The 20,305-nt window shown below is 54.3% G+C and overlaps 1 protein-coding gene across 1 annotated transcript in view; it reads left to right on the forward strand.

Annotated features, from left to right (window-relative positions):
* Window positions 1-20,305, forward strand: part of LOC148816282 (protein Niban 2-like) — a 43,125-nt gene that overhangs the window by 15,688 nt on the left and 7,132 nt on the right. The window contains exons 2-9 of the mRNA XM_088940310.1: window positions 3,672-3,802; window positions 4,973-5,101; window positions 5,604-5,709; window positions 6,080-6,247; window positions 13,069-13,184; window positions 17,639-17,743; window positions 18,257-18,419; window positions 19,678-19,865. Of these exons, the coding sequence (XP_088796436.1) occupies window positions 3,672-3,802; window positions 4,973-5,101; window positions 5,604-5,709; window positions 6,080-6,247; window positions 13,069-13,184; window positions 17,639-17,743; window positions 18,257-18,419; window positions 19,678-19,865 (1,106 nt within the window). The remainder of the gene's footprint in view (window positions 1-3,671; window positions 3,803-4,972; window positions 5,102-5,603; window positions 5,710-6,079; window positions 6,248-13,068; window positions 13,185-17,638; window positions 17,744-18,256; window positions 18,420-19,677; window positions 19,866-20,305) is intronic.

Below are 20,305 nucleotides of genomic sequence, written 5' to 3' on the forward strand. Positions count from 1 at the left end.
AACACTGCAAGGGCAACGCCTTTACAATTAGACGCGTCTTACAGGCAACAGCAGTGTTGAATTATTGGGTTGCAAGAATGCCTTTTTACTTCTTCCAGTAAGAGTTATAAATAGTCTTTAAAGGATCTAGCGAAACGCGTAAATGAACCGAGGCCGCGCGCAGTCTCGCGGGCCGCCCGCGGCTCGGGGATGGGAAGGGGTTTCTCTGGAATGCACCTGGGAAAGCAGGAGCCATTAGCACTGATGAGAAAACAAAACCTGGAAATCAAGACAAAGACGGGAGGAGGGGGGGGTGGAGAAGGAATGCAGAGGGGAGGAAGAGTGGGAGTGAAGTATGAAGTACAGGGAGCCGGACCAGGGGGGGAAAGGGGGGGTCTGATCGCCAGCTGTCTGTTAATTCGCCAGTGAGATACTCCAATATCCAGACAACACACTCGTATATGAGGAATCATTCTATATACTGTATATATGCTTGCTGAATGTTTAGAAATGACTATATAATATGTAGTAGTGTATTGTCTACTCTGTATGCAGTATGGAAAGTAAAACACAATACACCTGTACTGTATCCATTCACACTTTCATCAAATGCACCCCCTGCTGTCCTCTTGGAGGGGGGGGGGAAAGGATCTGGGTCCCCAAAGAATAAAAAGACAGTACTTTACAGCTCATTTTGCCCATTAAAAGTGATAGTTTGCTGTATTGGGCTCTTATCTTTTCCTAGAAGGGGTTAAGTGACCCAGCTATCGGGGTGAGGATTAGATCTGCATCCAGGAAGCTTTATGAATGGCAGGAAAACGGGCCTGATCAGTAGTGCAGCAGTAACCCCGCTCACTGAGCTGCTGCCAGGGGCCTGTGATCTGGGATTTAAAGGAGCAAAAAAAGCCACAAGAAGCGCAGAGCAGCGCTGAGTCAGGGCAGCGTGGCAGACTGTGACACAGCTGTGCCATGACTCGGCTCCGTGTGACCTCTGAGGGGGGAGATGTTGAGCAGTAACAGGCTGAGTGCTGGAGTATGAGCAGTTTCCAGATTTCCCGATGTTCCATCCAGTCAGCAGCTTAACACTAAGAAGCGGTTGATATCCATGACTTCCCTAATGTTTAATCTTGCTCCGATTAAAAAAACTAAATATATTGAGCTAAGGGGTACAGACTTGGATAGTGATGGAACGTTTTTGCCATTGCTTTGATTGATCGTTCATGCCTGCCCGGGCTGCAGGGAGAGTGTGTGGTGGTTTTGCTACCGAACTCCTGGCACTGCCATTGTCGCCTTAGCTTGGGGTGAAGGGGCAGTTAGGGCTCAGAGATCATTGAAGGGGCACGGGCCTGCCCAGGCTGTGCAAGGGTAAAGGGACAGGATCCCGAAAGACAGCAGCCGCAGCCTGGCGCAAGGCGCATGTCGCAGACCTGCAGCTTGGACTGGTTCCAGCTGGGGCCACGCAGGCTGATGACCTCTGACCTTCACAGTCGACCCCCCCCCGTTCATCATCAGGGTTGATCACAAATGTTAGTCAGCGTAATGAATTTATAATAATAATGCCTTACACTTATATAGCGCTGTTCTGGACGCTCCACTCAAAGCGCTTTACAGTACACTCCCCACACACCAGCTCTCAGTGGGGAGGAGAGCAGAGTGATGGAGCCAGTTCAGTGATGGGGATTATTGGGAGGCCATGATTGGGGAAAAGGCAGGAAGAATTTGACCAGGACGCCGGGGGAACACCCTTACTCCTTTCAAGAAACGCCCTGGGATTTTTAATGACCACGGAGACTCATGACCTCGGTTTTATGTCTCATCCGAAGGACGGCGCCTTTTTACAGTACAGTGTCCCCGTCACTATACTGGGGCATTAGGACCCACACAGACCTCAGGGTGAGCGCCCCCTGCTTGCCCCATTAACACCTCTTCCAGCAGCAGCCTGAGCTTTCCCAGGAGTCTCCCGTCCAGGTACTGGCCAGGCTCACACCTGCTGAGCTCCAGTGGGCTGCAGGGTGATAGGGCTGCTGGCTCTACCTGTGTTATCGGGGCTAATGGACACCTGTCTCGTCTGCCCCCATCAGTGCGAGTCTCTGACTGACCCGTCAGACACTGTGGAAGTGCCCGCAGGGATTTTACACCCTACTGTGCGTGCGTGCGTGCGTGCGTTGGGGGGGGGGCATGGGGGCATGAGGCTGGCTTGCACACAAGCCGCCAGCATGCCTGGGGGCAGGATGTTGGTTTAAGATACAGAGCTGAGGCCCTGCGCAAACAGAGATAGGGCTTCACATTCACAGCCTTTCCTGCCTAGCTGGGTCTTCTATCTCGTTCCAGTCACACCTGCGGAGGAGATAGTGTGCTTCTCTGGGGGGGGGGAGACTGGGCTTCTCTGGCACTGGTGCAGGAACAATTTGGTTTTTGGGGTGCACTGCCTGCGGCAGGGGGTGGGGGGGGTTCAGGAAACGAAGAAGGGAGGACTGGAAGACCAGGAAACACAGGGTTAAACCACAGAAAAACTTTCCCTTTCCTCCCAGCCCGGCTGGCCTTCCAGCCATTCAAGGAATCCGAAACCGAACAATGAAAACGTTTGCGTTTGGTTTTGCAATCGCTCTCGCTGCTCGAGGTGCGGGATGCAGCTGACCTTTTTGGCAGCTTGACAACACTTCTCGTCCTCTCGGAGGATAACAGTGGCGCTTTCAGGGCGCGAGGTTCCACAGGCTGGGACTAGGGACCTCATGAGAGGGCTCGGCGATGTCGGTACCCCCCTGCCCCCATCCTTGACCCTTAGTGTTTGTGCTGGCTCGCTTTTGTGTTTCGTGTTGTGCCTTACCTGTATCTGACTGTCGGGACAGAGCTGCTTAAAACACTTGTGCTGTGCAGAAGCACTGGCAAGAGTGTCATAACGAACTGGATTTCCATTTCTGGGTAAATAGCTGGTTCTGCTTTTAATGCCAAACAGCTGGACAGAGGGAATCTAAAAAATGTCCAAATAAGTTTTTAATGGCAAAGAGGCATTTACTGTTCAATAGGCTTGACAGTATGCAGCTCTCTCATCCTTCACTCATCGGCCTCTGGTGACTGTCCAACGGGCACTGTCCCAGCACCGGCACGGCTGGGATCTGTCGGGATCGTAGGTGCGGCTGGGGGGGATCTGTCGGGATCATAGGTGCGGCAGACGGGGATCTGTCGGGATCTTGGCCACAACAGGGGGTGTGCACTCTGAGCTGTGTTGTTCTTATTAGTGGCCTCAGGCACACGATCGGCATACTGGGGAAAGGAAGGTGCTGATGTGAAAGGGCAAGTGCAGTTACCTGGCTTGGGGGTGGAGCTGCAGGTTGAGCACTAAAGGGCTGCAGCTGGACCTGCAGTGTTTCAGTGGACCCTGGTGGCGTGAGTCACCGTTTCCTGCCTGCACAGCCGTTTGAGGCTTTTCAGGTTTTACTGCCTGTGGGCTCCGGTGCCAACTCTTCCAACGAAGTAGAAAGGCAAATATATATTTCACATTTCAACCGTGCGGTTTTGCTTATGCAAACTTGCTCATAACAAGGGAACGGGACTTGGGACCCAGCTCTAGGCTTTGGGCTTGTGCACACGGGTCCTGTGAGGGATGAAGCCGGGAGTGGGCCGGGCGGTGGGCGGTGGGCGGCCGCTGTTTCGCTGGCGTGTGACCGTGCGTGTTTGTGCTTCCTTGGCAGCGCGGACCGGCGAGGTGATGGGGGAGTTTGGGCGGCTGTACGAGCAGCAGTACGCCGTGGCGCTCTTCAACAAGGTCCGCTTCGAGATCGAGGGCAACGGGGGACCCCAGTCCCAGCTCCTGCACCGCAAGGCAAGACCCCCGGCTCCCGGCCCCCTGTCTCTGGATCTGTCCTCTCTCCTGTCTCTCCCTCATTCATGCTACAGTATCTTGAGTCAGAATGTCTCTGGTATCTGTGCGTCATGCGATACCAGTGACGTGACCCATCCTACCATGTCCAGGCAGATCAAGAGCACCAAAGATCAAAACCTGATGGGGAAATGACCAAACTCCCCAGGCAGGCGCCCCAGTGTGGAATCAAGCCCCTGGACCAATTCTGTCCATTGTCCAGTCCAGTCCAAATACCAGTGTTTCCTGGGGGAAGCTGAAGGATTTTTTACATTCGCCTGAGAGAAGATGAGACGTGATGGGCCGGGACAAGCCCATATCTGACTTTGGCTCACTGCCCTGCAGACTCACAGCGTGACAGTTATTTCCTTTGCCTGTTGTGATATTTATTCTGGAGCAGTGACATCAGTGCCCCCATGAACACTCGGTGGTTGTGCTGGAGATGATGAATCAGCTGATAGGCAGCAAGGAGGAAAGCGCTTGGGGATGTTTTCTGAACAACAGTCTCATTGACAACTTTTCTCCAGCCATGAAATTAGATTCAGTCTATCAAAGCCATGTGAAATTGTGGTTTTTATGAGGCAGTCTTCCTGCAGCACCTACTGAAGGGACAGCAGGAGAGAACCCACACAACACAGTCACACTGTGATTAGTCATACTCAGGGCTAGAAGAGTCTAGAGCCCTGTGACTGGGCTGGGTCAGTGTCCTGGACTCCACAGGGACTAGAAGAGTCTAGAGCCCTGTGACTGGGCTGGGTCAGTGTCCTGGACTCCACAGGGACTAGAAGAGTCTAGAGCCCCGTGACTAGTAATAAGTAGCTAATTGATTCCAGGCTCTCATTCAAGCTTGTTCCATCCTCCAACAGCCCTTTATGTAAAGCAGTGTCTTGTCAGTTTTATTTGCACTTCTGCGTAGACCACACCTTTTTCACACCCTTCTGCAGACTCAGCAGGAACATGGTAACCCAATCCTTACTGGATAAAGATTGCTTTCCTATTGTAACTGGGAAGAGCATATATCATTATTCACCTTTCATTCATACTGCAAAGTCATGTAGATGGCAAAGGTTTGTTTTTTAAGATCTGGCCTCAAGTTGGTGAAGATCCTCTCTCTCCTTACGTCTCCTGTCACAGGTGCCCCTAGAGGACAAGTCCATCTTCTCCGGGAATCTTTTCCAGTTCCTGGAGGAGAACAAGAAGTGGAGGAATCGGTTCCTCTATGTCCCGGACTCCTACAGCGTCATGTTCTATGAGACCAAGCTGGTGAGCGATGTTCGTTTGACCGCGGTGTTGCGCCGGGGGTTTAAAAGAAAGCAGACGGTGGAAGGACAGGTGGGGTGCAGAACACAAAGAGTGTGGGACAAATGGGCTGGGCACTTGGATCTTCCAAGTTTCAAGTCCTGATTTTTAGGTTTAAAAGTCCCAGCTCGGACTCGCCCATTCTAATTGGCCAGGCTCAGTGTTATAACCCAGGGCATTTACTGTACACAGCACTCAGTTTGCTCGTTATTAACATCAAGTCCCACAGTTCCCAGAGGAGTCGGTTACTGAGCCACACGGGGGCGCTGTGGAGCACTCTAGATGACCAAAGTCTCACCACAACCCTCAGCCCTGGTGACACAGGAAATCAGTTAATAACCCCGGCAGTGGACTCGAACCTGTAGCCACGTCTGTGCTACAGCGCTCAGACTTCCCTCTGAACGTGCCACACAACTGGCCTCCGCGTGCTCACTGTGCCCCCCTCTCTCTCGCCTCCCTGCCCCAGGCCTATGACAGAGGACTGCACCCCAAGGGGACCATCAACTGCGCTGGATACAAAGTGCTGACCTCAGTGGAGGAGTACGGCGAGCTGATGACCAGCAGCCTGCCGGGTGAGTCAGGAGAGGGGGAGGCGGACAGGCGACGGGGAGAGCTGGCAGAGTTTTTTCTTCCTCCAACACCTTCCTTCCCACTCTTTCATCCCTCTTCCTGCACGTATTGTTTGTCCGGTCCTTTTCGTTCCTTAGTTCCCAGGACTGTCTCCCACTGCACCACCGGGAGGAGCCCAGCTGCCAGGATTTGGCACTGCCGGCATGTTAAGGGTGTTTTTAATTGGGCGATAATAATTAAGGAGCCGGCTGCCCGCAAGACCTGCTCTGGATCAGTGTGGAATGGGAGCTCCGGTGTGGCGCTTGTGTAGGGGCTGTGTGCAGCGTGGCCCGCGGCTGACGGGGGTGTGCATCGTGCTTTCTCTCTCGCCAGGTCTGAAGGCGAAGGCGGGCACCTCCATGTTTTCGAAGTGCGCCACCCAGTTTCCCATCATCCTCTGGCACCCGTACGCGCGCCACCACTACTTCTGCGTGACGTCGGAGAAGGAGCACCAGAAGTGGCTCGCGGTCTTCCAGGACTGCGTCAGGCACACCAACAACGGTGAGGCAGGAGTGCAGGTGCACACGCGCACACGTATACACATCTGCTCGCACGCCCATGCACTAGCACTCTCAACGCTTATTACAGATGCATCCATTGAATAGAACTGCTCAACCAATCCAGACTGACACCAAGTTGGCCCAGGCAAGGCAGCTGCAGAGTTTATGTATCACTGGTGCTACTTCACAACTACGTCATAATGGAGTTTGTTGTAACCACCTTGAACCACAGGGAAGAGCACTAGAACATCTGAAACATCTGTATTGTTCAGTACGCTTACAATGAACTACACAGAGGTACCACTTTCAAGGATATGGATTAAGAAACCTCCCTTATTGCTTGTTGTTAATAAGTGTGATTCCTTAATGAATCAAGGTGCCAGCGCAGGATACACACACACGTGCGCACGCACGCACACACCCGAGCAGTGCACACTTCTGACTTCTTTGGGCAAGCAGGAGGCTCACAGCTGTAATGTGTTCATGTAGCTCGATAGCACCTTAAGAACCCGGGGGGAAAAATGTTCAGGAGCCTTTTAAATGGAAAACTGGGAAGCTGTGTGGAAGGTATTACAGAGCATGGCAGCTCATTGTAACCCGGTGAGGTCTGCTGCATTGCCTTCAAATAACTGGCAATTTGATTTGTCCGTTGTGTTGCGAATGTGTACAGTAAAGGGGTCTGGGGGTGGTCTGACGCGAGTGGGCTGGCAGGGCCCTCAGTCTTGGGTCAGTTCAATCGCACGGGACTGAAAAGGGCGCGCGCGCAGGCACGCTAAATTCCCGTTAGCTTTGTCCGTCGCTCGTGTGACAGCCTGGGAGCGCAGTAAAATCCCGCAGCAGCGGGACTCGGGGCCTGGCACAAGACACTCCGTCTGGAACTTCATCGCGGCAACCGGGGTTTTCCACAAATCAATAAGTTTGTCCCTCCGGGGGTGGAATTCCCTCTTCTCCTGCCTAGAACAGAGTTGCCAGCGGTGGGAAATCTGGGGAGTGAGTGCCCCTGCCTCCTCCCGCGGTCCCTCTGGCTGCCGCGCGCTGAAGAGAAACAGGCACAGGAGGCCCAGGACCCCTCCCACTGCGGGGGCCCTGCCCGCGGTTAATGATTTTCAGAGTTAGACAAGCTCCCCCGTCCTTTCATCTCTGAACATGTGCGGCTGGCGCTCGTCTGCAGACATCTGCATCTGTATCCCTGCGGGCAGGGCCCGAGCGGGGTCAGAGGTCACCAGAGCTGGGCTGCGTCACGCGGCGGCCGATTTCAGGCCAGCTGGCCGAGAGGTGTGCCCCCCTGCCCCCACCATTTGTTTTTTTTGTGTGTGTTTAGATTCTTATGGGGAAGAATATAGAGGTCGCACCACAGGAAGTGTAATTACACAGGGGGTTGAGTGCGTCTTCAGTGGGAACACGTTTGCTGGGAATGGGGAGGGTCGTCTGTTTTTTTTATTTTAAATTGCATTGTGCATTAGTCAAACTGAACATTAGTGCATTAGAGATGTTTGTGTTATTGCTTGTTTTCTGCGATGGAGAGACAGAGCTTCAGGCACGATATTGTCTCAAGATTAAATGCTAGGTTTGCGGTTAGTGAGTTTGGCTGGGTTGCTATGGTGACACAGTATGTAAATACTGAGCGAGGGCTGCTCTGTGCGGAGTGTTATTGCGACACAGTAAAGGTGACATTTACAGTCCGATATTTTTCCCTCAGCTATGTGGCAGTTTCCAGTTCCAAGGCCTGTGCATGTAACTTGGTATCATGTTTCAAAGTGCCTCAAGAAGCTGATGTTTTAAACAATAGCTGGGCAGTCTGAACCCCCTAAACTTCTTGCTCTCACTTCATGCTTATTAGCTCTTGCTTGGATGAGGGCTCCTGCGGAGCCATTGATATGTATGTTATGGAGGCTCAAGTGATTTTTCAGGGCTATTTTTCCGTACAGCACACAGTGCCACCCGTTGATGGCTTTGGTAAGTGCATTTTTTTTCCCCAGTCAGGAGATCGAGGTATCCCTAAGCACCAGAACTGGAGAAAGTTTCTTAAATCTTTTCCTTTAATTGTTTTTTTTTCCCCCCTCAGTCTTCTTCAGTGTAAACTTTTGGAAGTGTTTGGGAGCTGCACAAGTCGGAAGGCATGTGTGTGAATGTGTACAGCAGCACCAGCTTCCACCCTGAGGCGGTTTTCTCCTTTGACGATGCATGGGCGTGCTTCCTCGGACAGACCCTGACTAATTCGGGTCCTTTGTTGACGTTCCCCCTCGGCCTGTTTGTCCTGTCGCCATGGCGGCGAGGGCCGCGCGTGATGCTGCCGACACAGGAGCCGCAGCGTCTGCAGAAGACGCTTGGCCTGGGCGTGTCCCTATCTGAGCCCCCCTCCCTTTCTCCCGCTGCAGGAGTCGTCTCCTTTCCTGTTGACTAGGCCTGGTGTGATTAGGGTGGAGCAGTTTGGAGTACCAGGCGTCCGTGTTTGCCCGTATGGAACCCTGCTTGGTGTCCGTGGTGAAAGTGGTTGGTTTTAATAACAGAATGAAGTCGGGGGGGGGGGGGCGTGAAATATCACTCAAGAAGGAACTAGCCAGGCATCTCGTTCCCAGCGCCAGCAGGTTCTGTGGTTCTGTCATGACAAATTTAGTTAAGCCTGCTAGCCGCCAGCGCACGCGGTCCTGGATGGTTTCATGCACACTCGTGTGACTGATAGTGCTGAAGAGGAGTGCGAAGTGAATTTATTACGCGAGCGGGCTGGTACGGCAGACCGCTCTTGTGCTTCACAGCTCCACGATCCGGCTCAGTTCCGGCCCCGGGCGTCTGTCTGTGCGGGGTTTGCATGTTCACTGCAGGCGCGCTAGTTTTCCGCCAGCGAGTCCTAAGACGCACAGCTTGGGATAGTGGCTACGTGAAATTGTCCCTGTCCTTGGGGAGCGGGATTCCGGGGCCCCTGGCCGGTGTAACTCCGCTGCAATCAGTGACCTCCGTTTGCACTGGGGAAGTGAAGGAAAAGAAGCTGGGTAGGAGAATGTGCTGCAGAAGAGCTGGGCTCTTGGTTTTCTGTACTTTAAGCAGAGACTGGCTATGTCCCAGCGCTCTGTGGCTACAGGGGTCTTCTGCGCGGAGTTCAGAGCTCCACACAGGCTAGACTGAGCTTGCAGAGCGCCTTGGCAGCCCTGGACAAGAGTGTGCACAGAGCTGGATGAACCTCCCTGCATTCTTTGTGGAGCTGACGGGGGGGGGGGGAGCTGACGGCATCTACTGGGGAGGGAGTCTTTACAGTGCTGTGGTGGGGGGAGTCTGTTTAGACTACCAGCTCAATAATGTCTGGAATGTGGACGCAATTCATTTTCCTGGTCAGGTCATCTTTGTCAGGGTCTGATGAGGAGGGGCAGTTACACAAACACGCACGCACACACACAGAGAGAGAGAGGAGTCCCAGAACAGGGTCGGTCTTCCCTGCGGGAACCCTGCCTCTCACACCACAGTGCCTGGAGCCGGGAGCCACCAGTTAATTAACTGCAAAGCCCCGAAATGTTGCGTTTCTGCAGGGCTTTACTGAATCTTACGTCAACGGGCATTATGAGGATCTTATTTTGCACTTTGCAGCAGTAGAGTGGTTGTTTCTGGGGGTTTGATATGCACGTTGGTTTTAGAAACCGGCCTGCTCGTTTAGGCAGGATGACTTGCGTCCCTCCAGCACACATGCAAATGATTATCGGCCGCTTCTCTGCACGGCCGGTCTTGATTCACGGCCCATCTCGCGGTCCCCTCTCGCCGAAGCTGTCCGAGGAGAAGTCATCGCAGACGGACGCGGCGACCTTCTATAACCAGGCTTTAAACTCCCGTGCGCCTCCGGAGCTCTTTGTGGCTTCAGCTAACAAAGTCCTTCTGTTGGCCAGCGGTGAGGTGTTTTTACAGCTCCTGTGAATCCCGATAGTACATTCGGACTGCCAGCGCCTCCCCAGCCACGCTGAGCAGCAGCAGCTGTGTGGGGTCCACCGTTCTGGAACCCGTGAGGTTCTGGATGAATCGATTCCGAAGAAGGCGGCCAGGATCAGCAGTCTAACATGGCTCTTTTTTAGGAGCTGTGGTCGGGACGGTGCTATAATGCATTCTGGGCTCCAAGGGCGCAATAGAGGGGACAGTTACGGAAGAGTAGAAGGGTCGGGGTGTCCGACTGACGCGGGAGGCGCCCCTCGAGTCCAACTGCGGGGCTCGCCTGACGTGCGCGTTCCCGAGACCCCGGCGTTCCGCGGAGCCGGACCGGGGCTTTTCGGGGCCACAGCGGAGCGCGCCGGCCAGCGTGGTTTTAAAAACGAAGTTCCCGAGTTCCCACGCACGGGCGCCGTCTGGGAAAGCCCGGCTCCGTGTGAGCTCGTGTGAGGAGACGCTCCTGGAGGGAACACAATGCCCCCCGGGTTCCCAGGAGGAAAATGAAATGCAAAATCCCGGCATTCCAGGAGGGAGAGAAACAAGCCTCTCAGTTTTTTTTTTATTGTTTTCATAGAGGGGTCATTATTCCAGGCGTCCAGATGTTTTTTTTTTGGGGTTTAGCTGACATGAACCAAAAATATGTTCTCATGGGGAAAGCCAAGATAAACGCTGTTTTTTTTTTTAAAGCATGTGGAGAGAGAAGGGGCTCTGGGCTTCCTGTCGTTACTCTGACTCAAGGGAAACTGGTTTGTCGGGGTCCGTCTTAATGCAGCGTTCAGTGCCTCATCATCCCCCCACATCCTTTCCCTGTAAGCAGTCTGTAAGGATGCCAATCTGGCACTCATCTGTGTTGCTCTGTGAACCGTTCCCGGGTTTTGCCAACTGCTGTCTATTGAGCCTGAGCCAGTGTCAGGGGCTGGATATCTCATGTTATGTTGCCTGCTGTTCAGTTTTCAACATGGAGTCACAAAAACGTGTGTAATCCTGCCACACTTTTTCCCAATCTGACTGGGTGCACAGGTTAATATAGAGTCCAATGCAGAAAGCTGTGTGGCGTTTGTATATGTGACGCAGAAACATTGTGCTACCTAGGTGAACTACACTTCCCATAACCCCACTGGGCAACTTCCTGTCTTTTTTTTTTTGCCATGCGAGTCGCTACGATGCCTGCGATGTTGCGATGTCACTCAAGTCCCTCCCCGGATCTGGTGGTTTCAGCGGTGGTGCGACAGCGGTGATTTAAGACCTCACCCACATTGATTTCCTGATTGAAACTGTTCCGTTTCTGTAGATAAAAGAACGACAGGAGGGTTCCCTTACTCGTGACAACACGTGTGGGGGAACTCGCTACTAACCTGCGTGAGCACACTGATCAGCAGGGGTGCCCCTCCCCCTGCCTGGCCCCGTATTTCCTTGAGGGGGGGGGGGGGGCGGCCAGGTGACCTTAACACCCCAACTCCTGTGCCACTCGCCTTCTCTTCTGCTGGTGACACGTGCGTTTCCCATTCAGGAACCTGCAGTCCCAGAAATGGATTAAGCCCCCGAGCAGCCGGAGTCCAGATTCCCCCCCGGAGTTCGTTTTCCTTCTGTAGGGCCGATGTTGGCGCCCCGCTTCCTGCCCCTCTCCCAGCGTGGGGCTGGTGCCTGGGGTCGCTTCGGTGTGGTGGCGGTGTGGCGGAGGGCCACAGGAGGAGACAGGTTGGCAGCCCGTGGGCTGGCGGCTCTGTGCCACATGTGCCACCAGTCAGCAGTCGTCTCTCCACTGCTGTTCTGGATGTGGTTCGAGATGTTGGCCACACTGGGTCTCGGGCAGCTCAGATCCAGCTTCCTGCCACCCAGTGACCCACTGTGTCCGGCCGCCTCCCCTGACCTCCTCCTCCTGCCCGTCCTCCGTCTCCTGGGGCCCGGCGCGGAGCAGTCCAGGGATGGCCTGTTCTTCTCCCTGCGCGCGTCCGAGCGTGGCCGGGCTGTTACGCAGTAAAAGCAGGAGCACGACGGCGTGCATGAAATCGCGCGGCTAATTTTAGGAGATCCCTCAGGGGGGCAGCTGTCGCAACACCTAAATAAACCACACGAAAACTCTTGCTTCCCCAAACCACGTTTTTTTTCCCCTCAACCGTGCTGTGGGGGGTCCTTGGTTACTGTTGCCTGGGGTTGTGCCCATGGCAACCATGGGTGTTCCGAGGGTGAGAGACCACTTCCTGTTTCGCAATGACAGCGGCTCGGTGCAGGAGAGGCGTCGGCGGTCGGGAGCAGGAAAAGGGTTTTCGATGTCTAACGGCGTCTCGTTTCCTCGTGTTCTGGCAGTGGCCTCTGTGGGTGACAGGTTGTGGCTGCCCATCCCTCTCCTCTGTATCTGTCTGGGCCCTCCCGAACAGTCCGTCTGACGTACACGAGCCACAGACCTGCTGGTTAAGGGATGTCTTTGCTGCTTGACTGAGCTCTTCCCAGCATTCCCCTGCGTAGCCGGCACGTTTGTTTTTGGCCAGTGTGGACATGGCACGGAAATACATTTTCATTTGCAGGCTCAATGCTGGATTTGAGGATTAAATGATCTCCATTTTTGATGCAAAAAGGTTATGAACACATCTAACTAAAGTATGTTGCAGACTTAAAAAATAAGATCATCACTCATTACATTAAGATCATTACGGCTTGATTGCCTTGTGGAAAAAGCCAGGTGTACGCGCTGAACCGAAACAAAATCGCCAACCTGGAGCTGCTTTGTGGCGTCTCGGCCTCCGACGCCCTGATCTGGACCCGGTCTGTGGTTCGGTCTGGGCCCATGTTGCCACCTCCACTCCTCACGTGGAGCTGCCGCTCTTCAAGCGTGAGCACGTGCGCAGCCTGCGTGTGCTTCGGCACGTGTGCCCGCGATCTCCTCTCTAACGCCTGGCTCTTGGCTCCCCCCTGCAGGTCTCCCGGAGGAGAGCAAGGTGCAGATCCCCGCCTTCACCGACGCCGTACGGCTGTACCGCCAGTGCAAGGGCCAGTACGGCACCTGGGACATGATGTGCGGAGACCCGCCGCAGGTGAGAGGGCAGGCCGACGGACAGGGGCCCTGGCACGGGGCCAGGCGTGCCCGCACGCTCACGCACTCTCGGGCCCAGACTGCGGGCACTTTCTCTGCCTCTGTCCTGTGATTGGGGTGGAGTTGGGGGGGGTCGTCTTTCCAGTTTTTCCGCAAAACAAAAATGCCCTCCAAGGAAAATAGAGTAAAAGTCTCTCAGGTAAGAGTGACACAAGCGCTAATTGACCGTTTTGATCGTTCAGCGGGGTGTCAGGGTGGGTACGGTGTCGGCAGGCAGCGCTGGGTGAAAACGCAGGCTGCGTGCGAATTGCTGTAGGGCTGCTTTCATGCAAAACGCTCTCCCGGCTACTCGGAGCTGTCAGATGTGACAAAGCCCCATTCAGGTCTGCTGTTCCCAGGGTGGGGAGCGTCCCGTCAGCGGGCGGGTGTGACTGGCTGGTTTTGCTTTCAAATTCAGGGTCCGGTTTTACCTGCTGAAGCTTCTGTCTCGCCTTCCTCAGTAATCCGAGACTGACCGTGCTGCGGTCCTGAAAGGAATGCGATTTGTCGGTGTTCCCTGGATATCTGATAAGGAGTCCGTGGAGGACAAGCCCCTGAGATGGTGGTGCTTGGGTTTTCGTTTTTTTAGGGGCAAGATCGCTTTCCAGGACTGCGAGGCGACGGATCACATCGTTGTCCTTCCAGTCATGCAGACGACCCTGTCCAACAGAAATCGCTCTGCTCTCCTTGACTAATTTCCTAATTGCTGTCGTTAAAGGGAGAGGTAGCAAAAGATTCAGCAGCAGGAACCTTCCGTCTTCGGTCGGCTCTTGTAAACTGACTGTGCAAGTCTAGGTTCAACAGTGAAGAACAAACTGGCCTGGGTCAGATTCTGGGTTCAACTGGCAGCTCCCAGCAGATGAGCATTCAGTGTGAACGGTATCCCAGCACGTCCTCTCTGTGCGTTCTGTGTTTCTGAGCTGGATGTGTGACACATTCTGTACCTGCCCTTTTTAACCACAGAACAGTAAATGTCACAAATCTTTCAGAACGTCCATTAAATCCGTAGATGCAAAACAGTAGGGAAGTCTATAGCTGTCCCACTCTTTAGTGTGAAGCAGGCTGACAGCATGACTTCCTGAAGGTCAGGAGGGACACAGGAAATTGTTTTTTCCCTCCAGCTGTGATAGAGGCAGTTGAACTGGCTGCTGCCCCCACGTCAGGACACTTACCCTGGCTGGGTCTGGTGTCTGAGCTGGCAGGGAGCCCTGCGGTGTGCAGGAACTCTGGGAGATGTGCTGTCTGCGTGTGTGTGTGTGAGAGAGCCTGTCAGTCTACAGCACAGGGACAGGTATGGCTGGAATTTGAGGGCCTGGTATTCTTATGTCATTTCATTTCAATTCGTGACATGTCGCTCTGATAAGTCCTTAGAGAGGCTCCGTCCACTTCCCTGCTGTTCCTGTGGGTCGGTGCACAAGATTGTGGAGGTACCTTGAATTCTCACAGGTCTCTGGGACGGTTCCCTTCACAGTGCTGGGTGTGGCTCTCCACTTAGTTCAAATGTCCACAGTCCAGCGGGTCTCTTTAAATCAGGGCTGTCCAGACCAGGAGTAGGAGCAGCACCTGAAATCCCTCTGGGCTTTAGCTGGAAAGTGGAGCTGATCTGAGAGTTTGATGATTCCATTTCTGAGTTGGTCTAAAATGTAGAACACAATCCTGAATCCAGATGTTTAAAAAAAAAAGGCCAGTACCGATTCAGGGACACATTGGATCATGACCCTCCAGGACTAAGATGGAGGACTTCTATCTCAAGGTGGTGATGGCATGGTCAGATCCAGCTAAACATTAGAGCAAACCCCAGCAACAGCCAAGTGGAGATGTGAAGGAAGCCATGCTCGGACCTCGGCAGGGCCTAGCCTAGCAGCGATTCCTCTGCCCGTGGACTGCAAGAAGAAGCATTCCTCTGTGTGTTTGACTGATCCTGCAGGGCCTGATGAGTTGGACGAGTGGTTCAGCTTCTGGGCGTTTGGAAGATTCTCACCCCCCTCTGCAGATGAGCTCATCCTCCCCAAAAAAGCTCCTGACTCAGTGGTCAGACCCTGCAGCTCTGATCTCATGATGGTTTCTGAGCTGTACGGGATGTTGATGACTAAAGACGGGGGAAGGAGATGTCGTGGTGGGGGGGGGTTTAGTTAGGTCAGAGGTCAGTGGTGATAATTTGTGGCTGACTAGGGGGGGGCATCTGTGGTGAAGTGGAGGGTGCCACACCCAGAACTGCCTGACTGGTTACAGGCGGAGTAGATGATAAGACCTTCAAGTTTGCTTGGTGTTCTGTGCGGTCAGCTGAAAAAATCGCCCCTCCCCCAGGGAAGAGTAAAAACTGTTTGTATTTTGAAATAGTCTTTATCACTGAATCTTGCTGAGCAATATCCCAAACTAGACTTTCACAATGCACATTTTTCTACATTTGCCTTTCAATGAAAGGAAAGTATTGGGTTTCAAAGTGGAAATGTTTTCTGAAGATGCAGAACATCGGACGTATACCTGCTTTAAACAATTGTTTTAGCCCTGAACTAGAATTGTTGAATACACAGAAACTGCATCTTAATGGAGGATCGCGAGGACCAGCTGTGTCTTTACAGCTCCACACAGGGTTCAGTGAATCAACGCCTACTTGACCTGTGACCCGCTCTTTGAAGAGCTGGCTGGGTGTCTCCTGGCTCTGTGACTGTGTGTATCAGTGAGATGTGCACCCGTGTGTCTGTGTTACTGCACACCTGCCTGTGGCTCCCAGCTGGGGTTGTGTCTCCTGTCCTGCTGGTGCCACATGAGTGAAGTGCTGCTGGGAATTGGGCCTGTCCAGCGGACAGGTGGTGCCCCCTTTTCTAGCTCCTCTGTCCGCCTCCCTCAGTTCCCACAGAGACACATCTCCGGGGGCGTCGTCTCCGGTCAGGAGTAGCCCAGCACTTTATTTAACCGAACTCCCTGCAGGACAAAACATTCCGGCTCGGCACAACTCGTGGGAGTTGAGCTTTTTATATCTCAACTGCTGACAGTTTTAATTCCTTGGCTTTGGCTGCATGATCTTTAAAAAGCCCTTTTGTGTTGTCTTTATTTTTATATTGTACTTGCTTTCATTTATTTTTAGCTGTTCTACATGGTGCCGTTACGCAGAAGAGGCGCTATACAACCTAACTTGTTCGATATCCAGCACCTTTTAAGTACCCTCCCGAAACTCAGATAATGTGTTGGGTTTTTTTTTTATTCTGCTCTGAAACATTCTTGCAACAAGCCCACTCTCCTTCATCACTTTCTGCCCAGAGATCCCAGGACACCTCTGGGGCCCCGTTGTGAGACTCGGCTTTTTAATGCATTTTATTTGGCCTTTTCTCTCCTCTTTGGACGCTGCATGGGAACCCTTCAGCCTTTTTGCGTGCAGACGGATAAAGACAGCCGCCTGCTCAGGAGAGGGAGCAGGAATGCGATGGCACGTTGCTTTGGAAAAACGCAGAGTAGCCTGCGTGGGCCTTCCTGGTGATGCCGTTTCCTCTGTGCGAAGACTGTGTAGCGGGGGCGCGGGCGTGTTGCTTGGGGCGCCTGGGTGTGTCACAGGTGTTGGCAGTGCTGCTGTCCCCCCCCCCCCCTCAATCCCTCTCTTTTAAACACTGCAGTTAATGAGCTGGAGAGAGCAAAACTGGCCTCCTGACAAGTCAAATAAGAGGGAAAAAAGAGCTGGAGTTTGCCACAGTTCCCAGGACTAGCGAGCACTGTGCCTATCCCCGCTGCGGCGCAGGGAGGGAGGCTGTCCTGTCCGTGTGGGCACAGCTGCGCTGCCCGTCTCTGCCCATCCTGGCTGATTTGCTGCCCTCCAGCCATGGCTCCAGGCTGGCCAGTGCCAAGGGTGAAGGGATCTCACTGGGAGTGTCTCAGATCCCCCCGAGATCCATCCTTCAGATTCACACGGGATCTTCCTGTAAATGACCCCTCCTTCAGCCCCAGTCATTCTTTGTGCGAGTGGTCAACCAGGTTCGGCTTTCAGTGCTTTTTGTGTTGTTGCTGGAGACACATCAGGCTTCACCCTTGCAGAAAGTGGAAGGTCCTTGTTAACATTACAGGGCCTCGTGCGAACAAGTCAAACCAATCCGTTTATTCCCCACCTGGAGTCCAAAATGACGCAGGGCAGTGTTTTGTTAGTTTGTTTTGCAGTGGGAGAACTAATGATTTGTACACGGGGGGTCAGGAAATTCGTTGAAGAGAAGTCTAATAATACCCCACACTGGAGACTAATAAGTGAAATACCTTTCGTGTCTGGCTGTGCCTTAGCCCCGGAGTTTGGCTCCGGTCTTTCCCTTTGTCTGAGGAGCCGCGGCTCTGCTGTCCGGTGGGGGCTGGTGTCAGATCGCGTCACGGGGCCGGGTTTTCGAGAAGGTCCGCTTGCGCTAACCCCTCTGTCTCTCCCCTGCCGCGATGGAGCAGATCCTGGCCAACCTGGTGATGGAGAGCCTGCACCTGGAGCTGCGCGGCCTCATCAGCCCCCGACTGAAGGGCAAGGTGCAGGAGAGGCAGCGGAACTGGATGCTGGTGAGTCGGGCCGTGGGTCCCCTGGTGCCCTGGTGGAGCCGCTGCCGGTTCAGAGAGCGTCCTCCCTGGGTCTCCGATCTCCCCGAGATCCATCCTTCAGATTCACACGGGATCTTCCTGTAAATGACCCCTCCTTCAGCCCCAGTTATCCTTTGTGCGAGTGGTCAACCGGGTTCGGCTTTCAGTGCTTTTTGTGTTGTTGCTGGAGACACATCAGGCTTCACCGTGGCTTTGCTTGTGCTGAGATCTGCGCGCCGAACGTCAACAAAAAACAATATCAGTGGACTGTTTTGGGGTTGTTTTGGCCGGAGTCCCCCCCCAGCTCCTGCCCTTGAAAACCACAATAGGATCCCCATCGGAAGACCTCTGGAAAAGAGCTAAATTGGATGTGTTAAACCTTTCTCCACAGGCGTATCTGCTCATTGTCAAAGGACCCCCGAGGTCCTGCTTTTCTCGGACTGTGTCTCCCCCCCCCCATGCACCCCCGCTGACCCCGCCCCTCTCCCCCGGCAGATCTCCGACGCCGTGTTCTCGATGGTGCTGAGCCAGACCCGGGTTCAGTACGAGGCAGTGGTACAGCGCTGCGAGGCAGGGCGCCCCCCGCTGGAGGCCTCCATCCGCACGGACATGGACCAGATCATCACCTCCAAGGAGCACGTCACCGGGAAGATCCGGGGTGAGACGGCGCCCCCTGGTGTCCCCGTTCTGCTGCTGCCCGACGGGCATGACGGGAATTCTAACAACGCAGTTCTCTCATTCTAACAAAGTGCCTGTCAGGTTGGGAAAAAAATATTCCATTGCGGGACCAGCTTCCTCCCCAGGTTTTTTATTTTTTTCCCCGTTCTGCGGACTCCTTTCCTGCTGGGCCGCTCCCCAGCCTCGGAACGCTTGCTGGAAGACGAGCAACGGGTGTGGGCTTGTCAGGAATGTCCTTGCCTGCTGCTTTGGGAGGGTTTGGTTTGCAGTGTCAGAATGGTTAGAGGTTGTTTTTTTTACCCCCACCCGTTATGAATACGCGCACTCGCAGGACAAATGCGGAAGAACCAGATTCCAGGGATTCCGCCCCTGGGCAGACTCCGGCGCTGCCGATACCGCATCCCGAGACACGGCCACCCACGCCCTGACGAGCCCGACAGGGCCTGGTTCGATGACCTCGGAGGAGATAACTGGTGCCCCCTTATTCCTCTGTCATTTGCATCTGGGCTCGCCACCCTTTTTTAGTGCTCATCTCATCTAATTAGACGATAATATCTAAAGACTGTAGCCCTGAAACAAGCTGATCTGGCCCGTTTGGTACTTGGTTCCTAATTGATCTAATGATCTCATCCAGTTTTTTCAATGGAACCCGGGGTATCGGCTTCAACAGCGTGGCTGTGAAGCCTGTTCCACCCTCCCGCCACCCTTCCTGTAAAGTAGCGCCTCCCCATCCTGTCCCGTTTCACACTGACCACATGGAGGTTTAAGGGCAGCAGCAGGCTTGAAGTGTAGCTCTGTCGCTGCGATGGCTTGATCGCTAGCGATCACAGGTGGGGTGGTGTGCGTGAGTGTTCAGGGCTCGAACATTCTCCAGCAGCATCCGTTTGTACTTAGATCTGCAGGCTGAATGTAAACAAAAAAACAACGTCATTGAACCATTTTTTGTTGGGAGGTCCTCCAGCTTATCTGGGCCGGGTCTGTCTCTTGGGGTCACCTGGACCGTAACTGTCATCTGGGCCGGGTCTGTCTCTTGGGGTCACCTGGACTGTAACTGTCATCTGGGCCGGGTCTGGTGTCACCTGGTCTCTGTCAGGGCAGGATCTCTTGCAGATCCTGAGCAACTTTTGACCCGCAGCTGGACGGTGCAGATTTGGTGTCGCTGTGGCTGTGTGGCGGGGTTAACGGCGCAGGGTCTGGCGTGTCTGACGCCTGCCGCGGTCTCCTCTGTGTCCCGGCAGCGCTGGTGCTGCCCAAGGCAGAGCAGTTCCTGAAGCAGAACGTCGAGCCCTACATCAGCTCCATCCTGGAGGCCCTGATGGAGCCCACCAGCCGCGGCTTCGCCGAGGTGCGGGACGTCTTCTTCCGGGAGCTCGTGGACATGAGCAAGAACGTGGTCAACGAGGGCGGCCGCGAGAAACTGGGCGAGGTGAGGAGGGAGGGGCCGGGGGGTCTGCCACATTCGCACAGGGCAGGAAAAAGACAGGGTTTGGTACCCTCCCTGATGAGGAGGTCTGTCTTCTGCCCAGGGCCGTGCCTCTGGTTCACGAGGTCCCGAAGCAGAGTGCACGCAGGAGTGGGGCACGGTGGTAGCTGGAGAGCAGGCCAGGTGCCCTCGCTTCTTGATCAGGAGGGTGTGGCCGGGTCGCATGAGGTCAGGCTCTTTTCCCCAGCCTGCAGTGCAGGGCTCAGCCTGGCGCCATGGCCACTGTTGAAAGCAGCACTTTGCTCGCAAGGAAACCTGGCTCACCTGGGGTCGCCTGGGCCGGGAATGGTCACCTGGCTCACCTGGGGTCGCCTGGGCCGGGAATGGTCACCTGGCTCACCTGGGGTCACCTGATTCACTCTGTCACCTGGGCTGGGTCTGTC

Source organism: Atractosteus spatula, chromosome 23, assembly GCF_055471065.1.
Source record: "Atractosteus spatula isolate fAtrSpa1 chromosome 23, fAtrSpa1.hap1, whole genome shotgun sequence".
Taxonomy (NCBI): Eukaryota; Metazoa; Chordata; class Actinopteri; order Semionotiformes; family Lepisosteidae; genus Atractosteus; species Atractosteus spatula.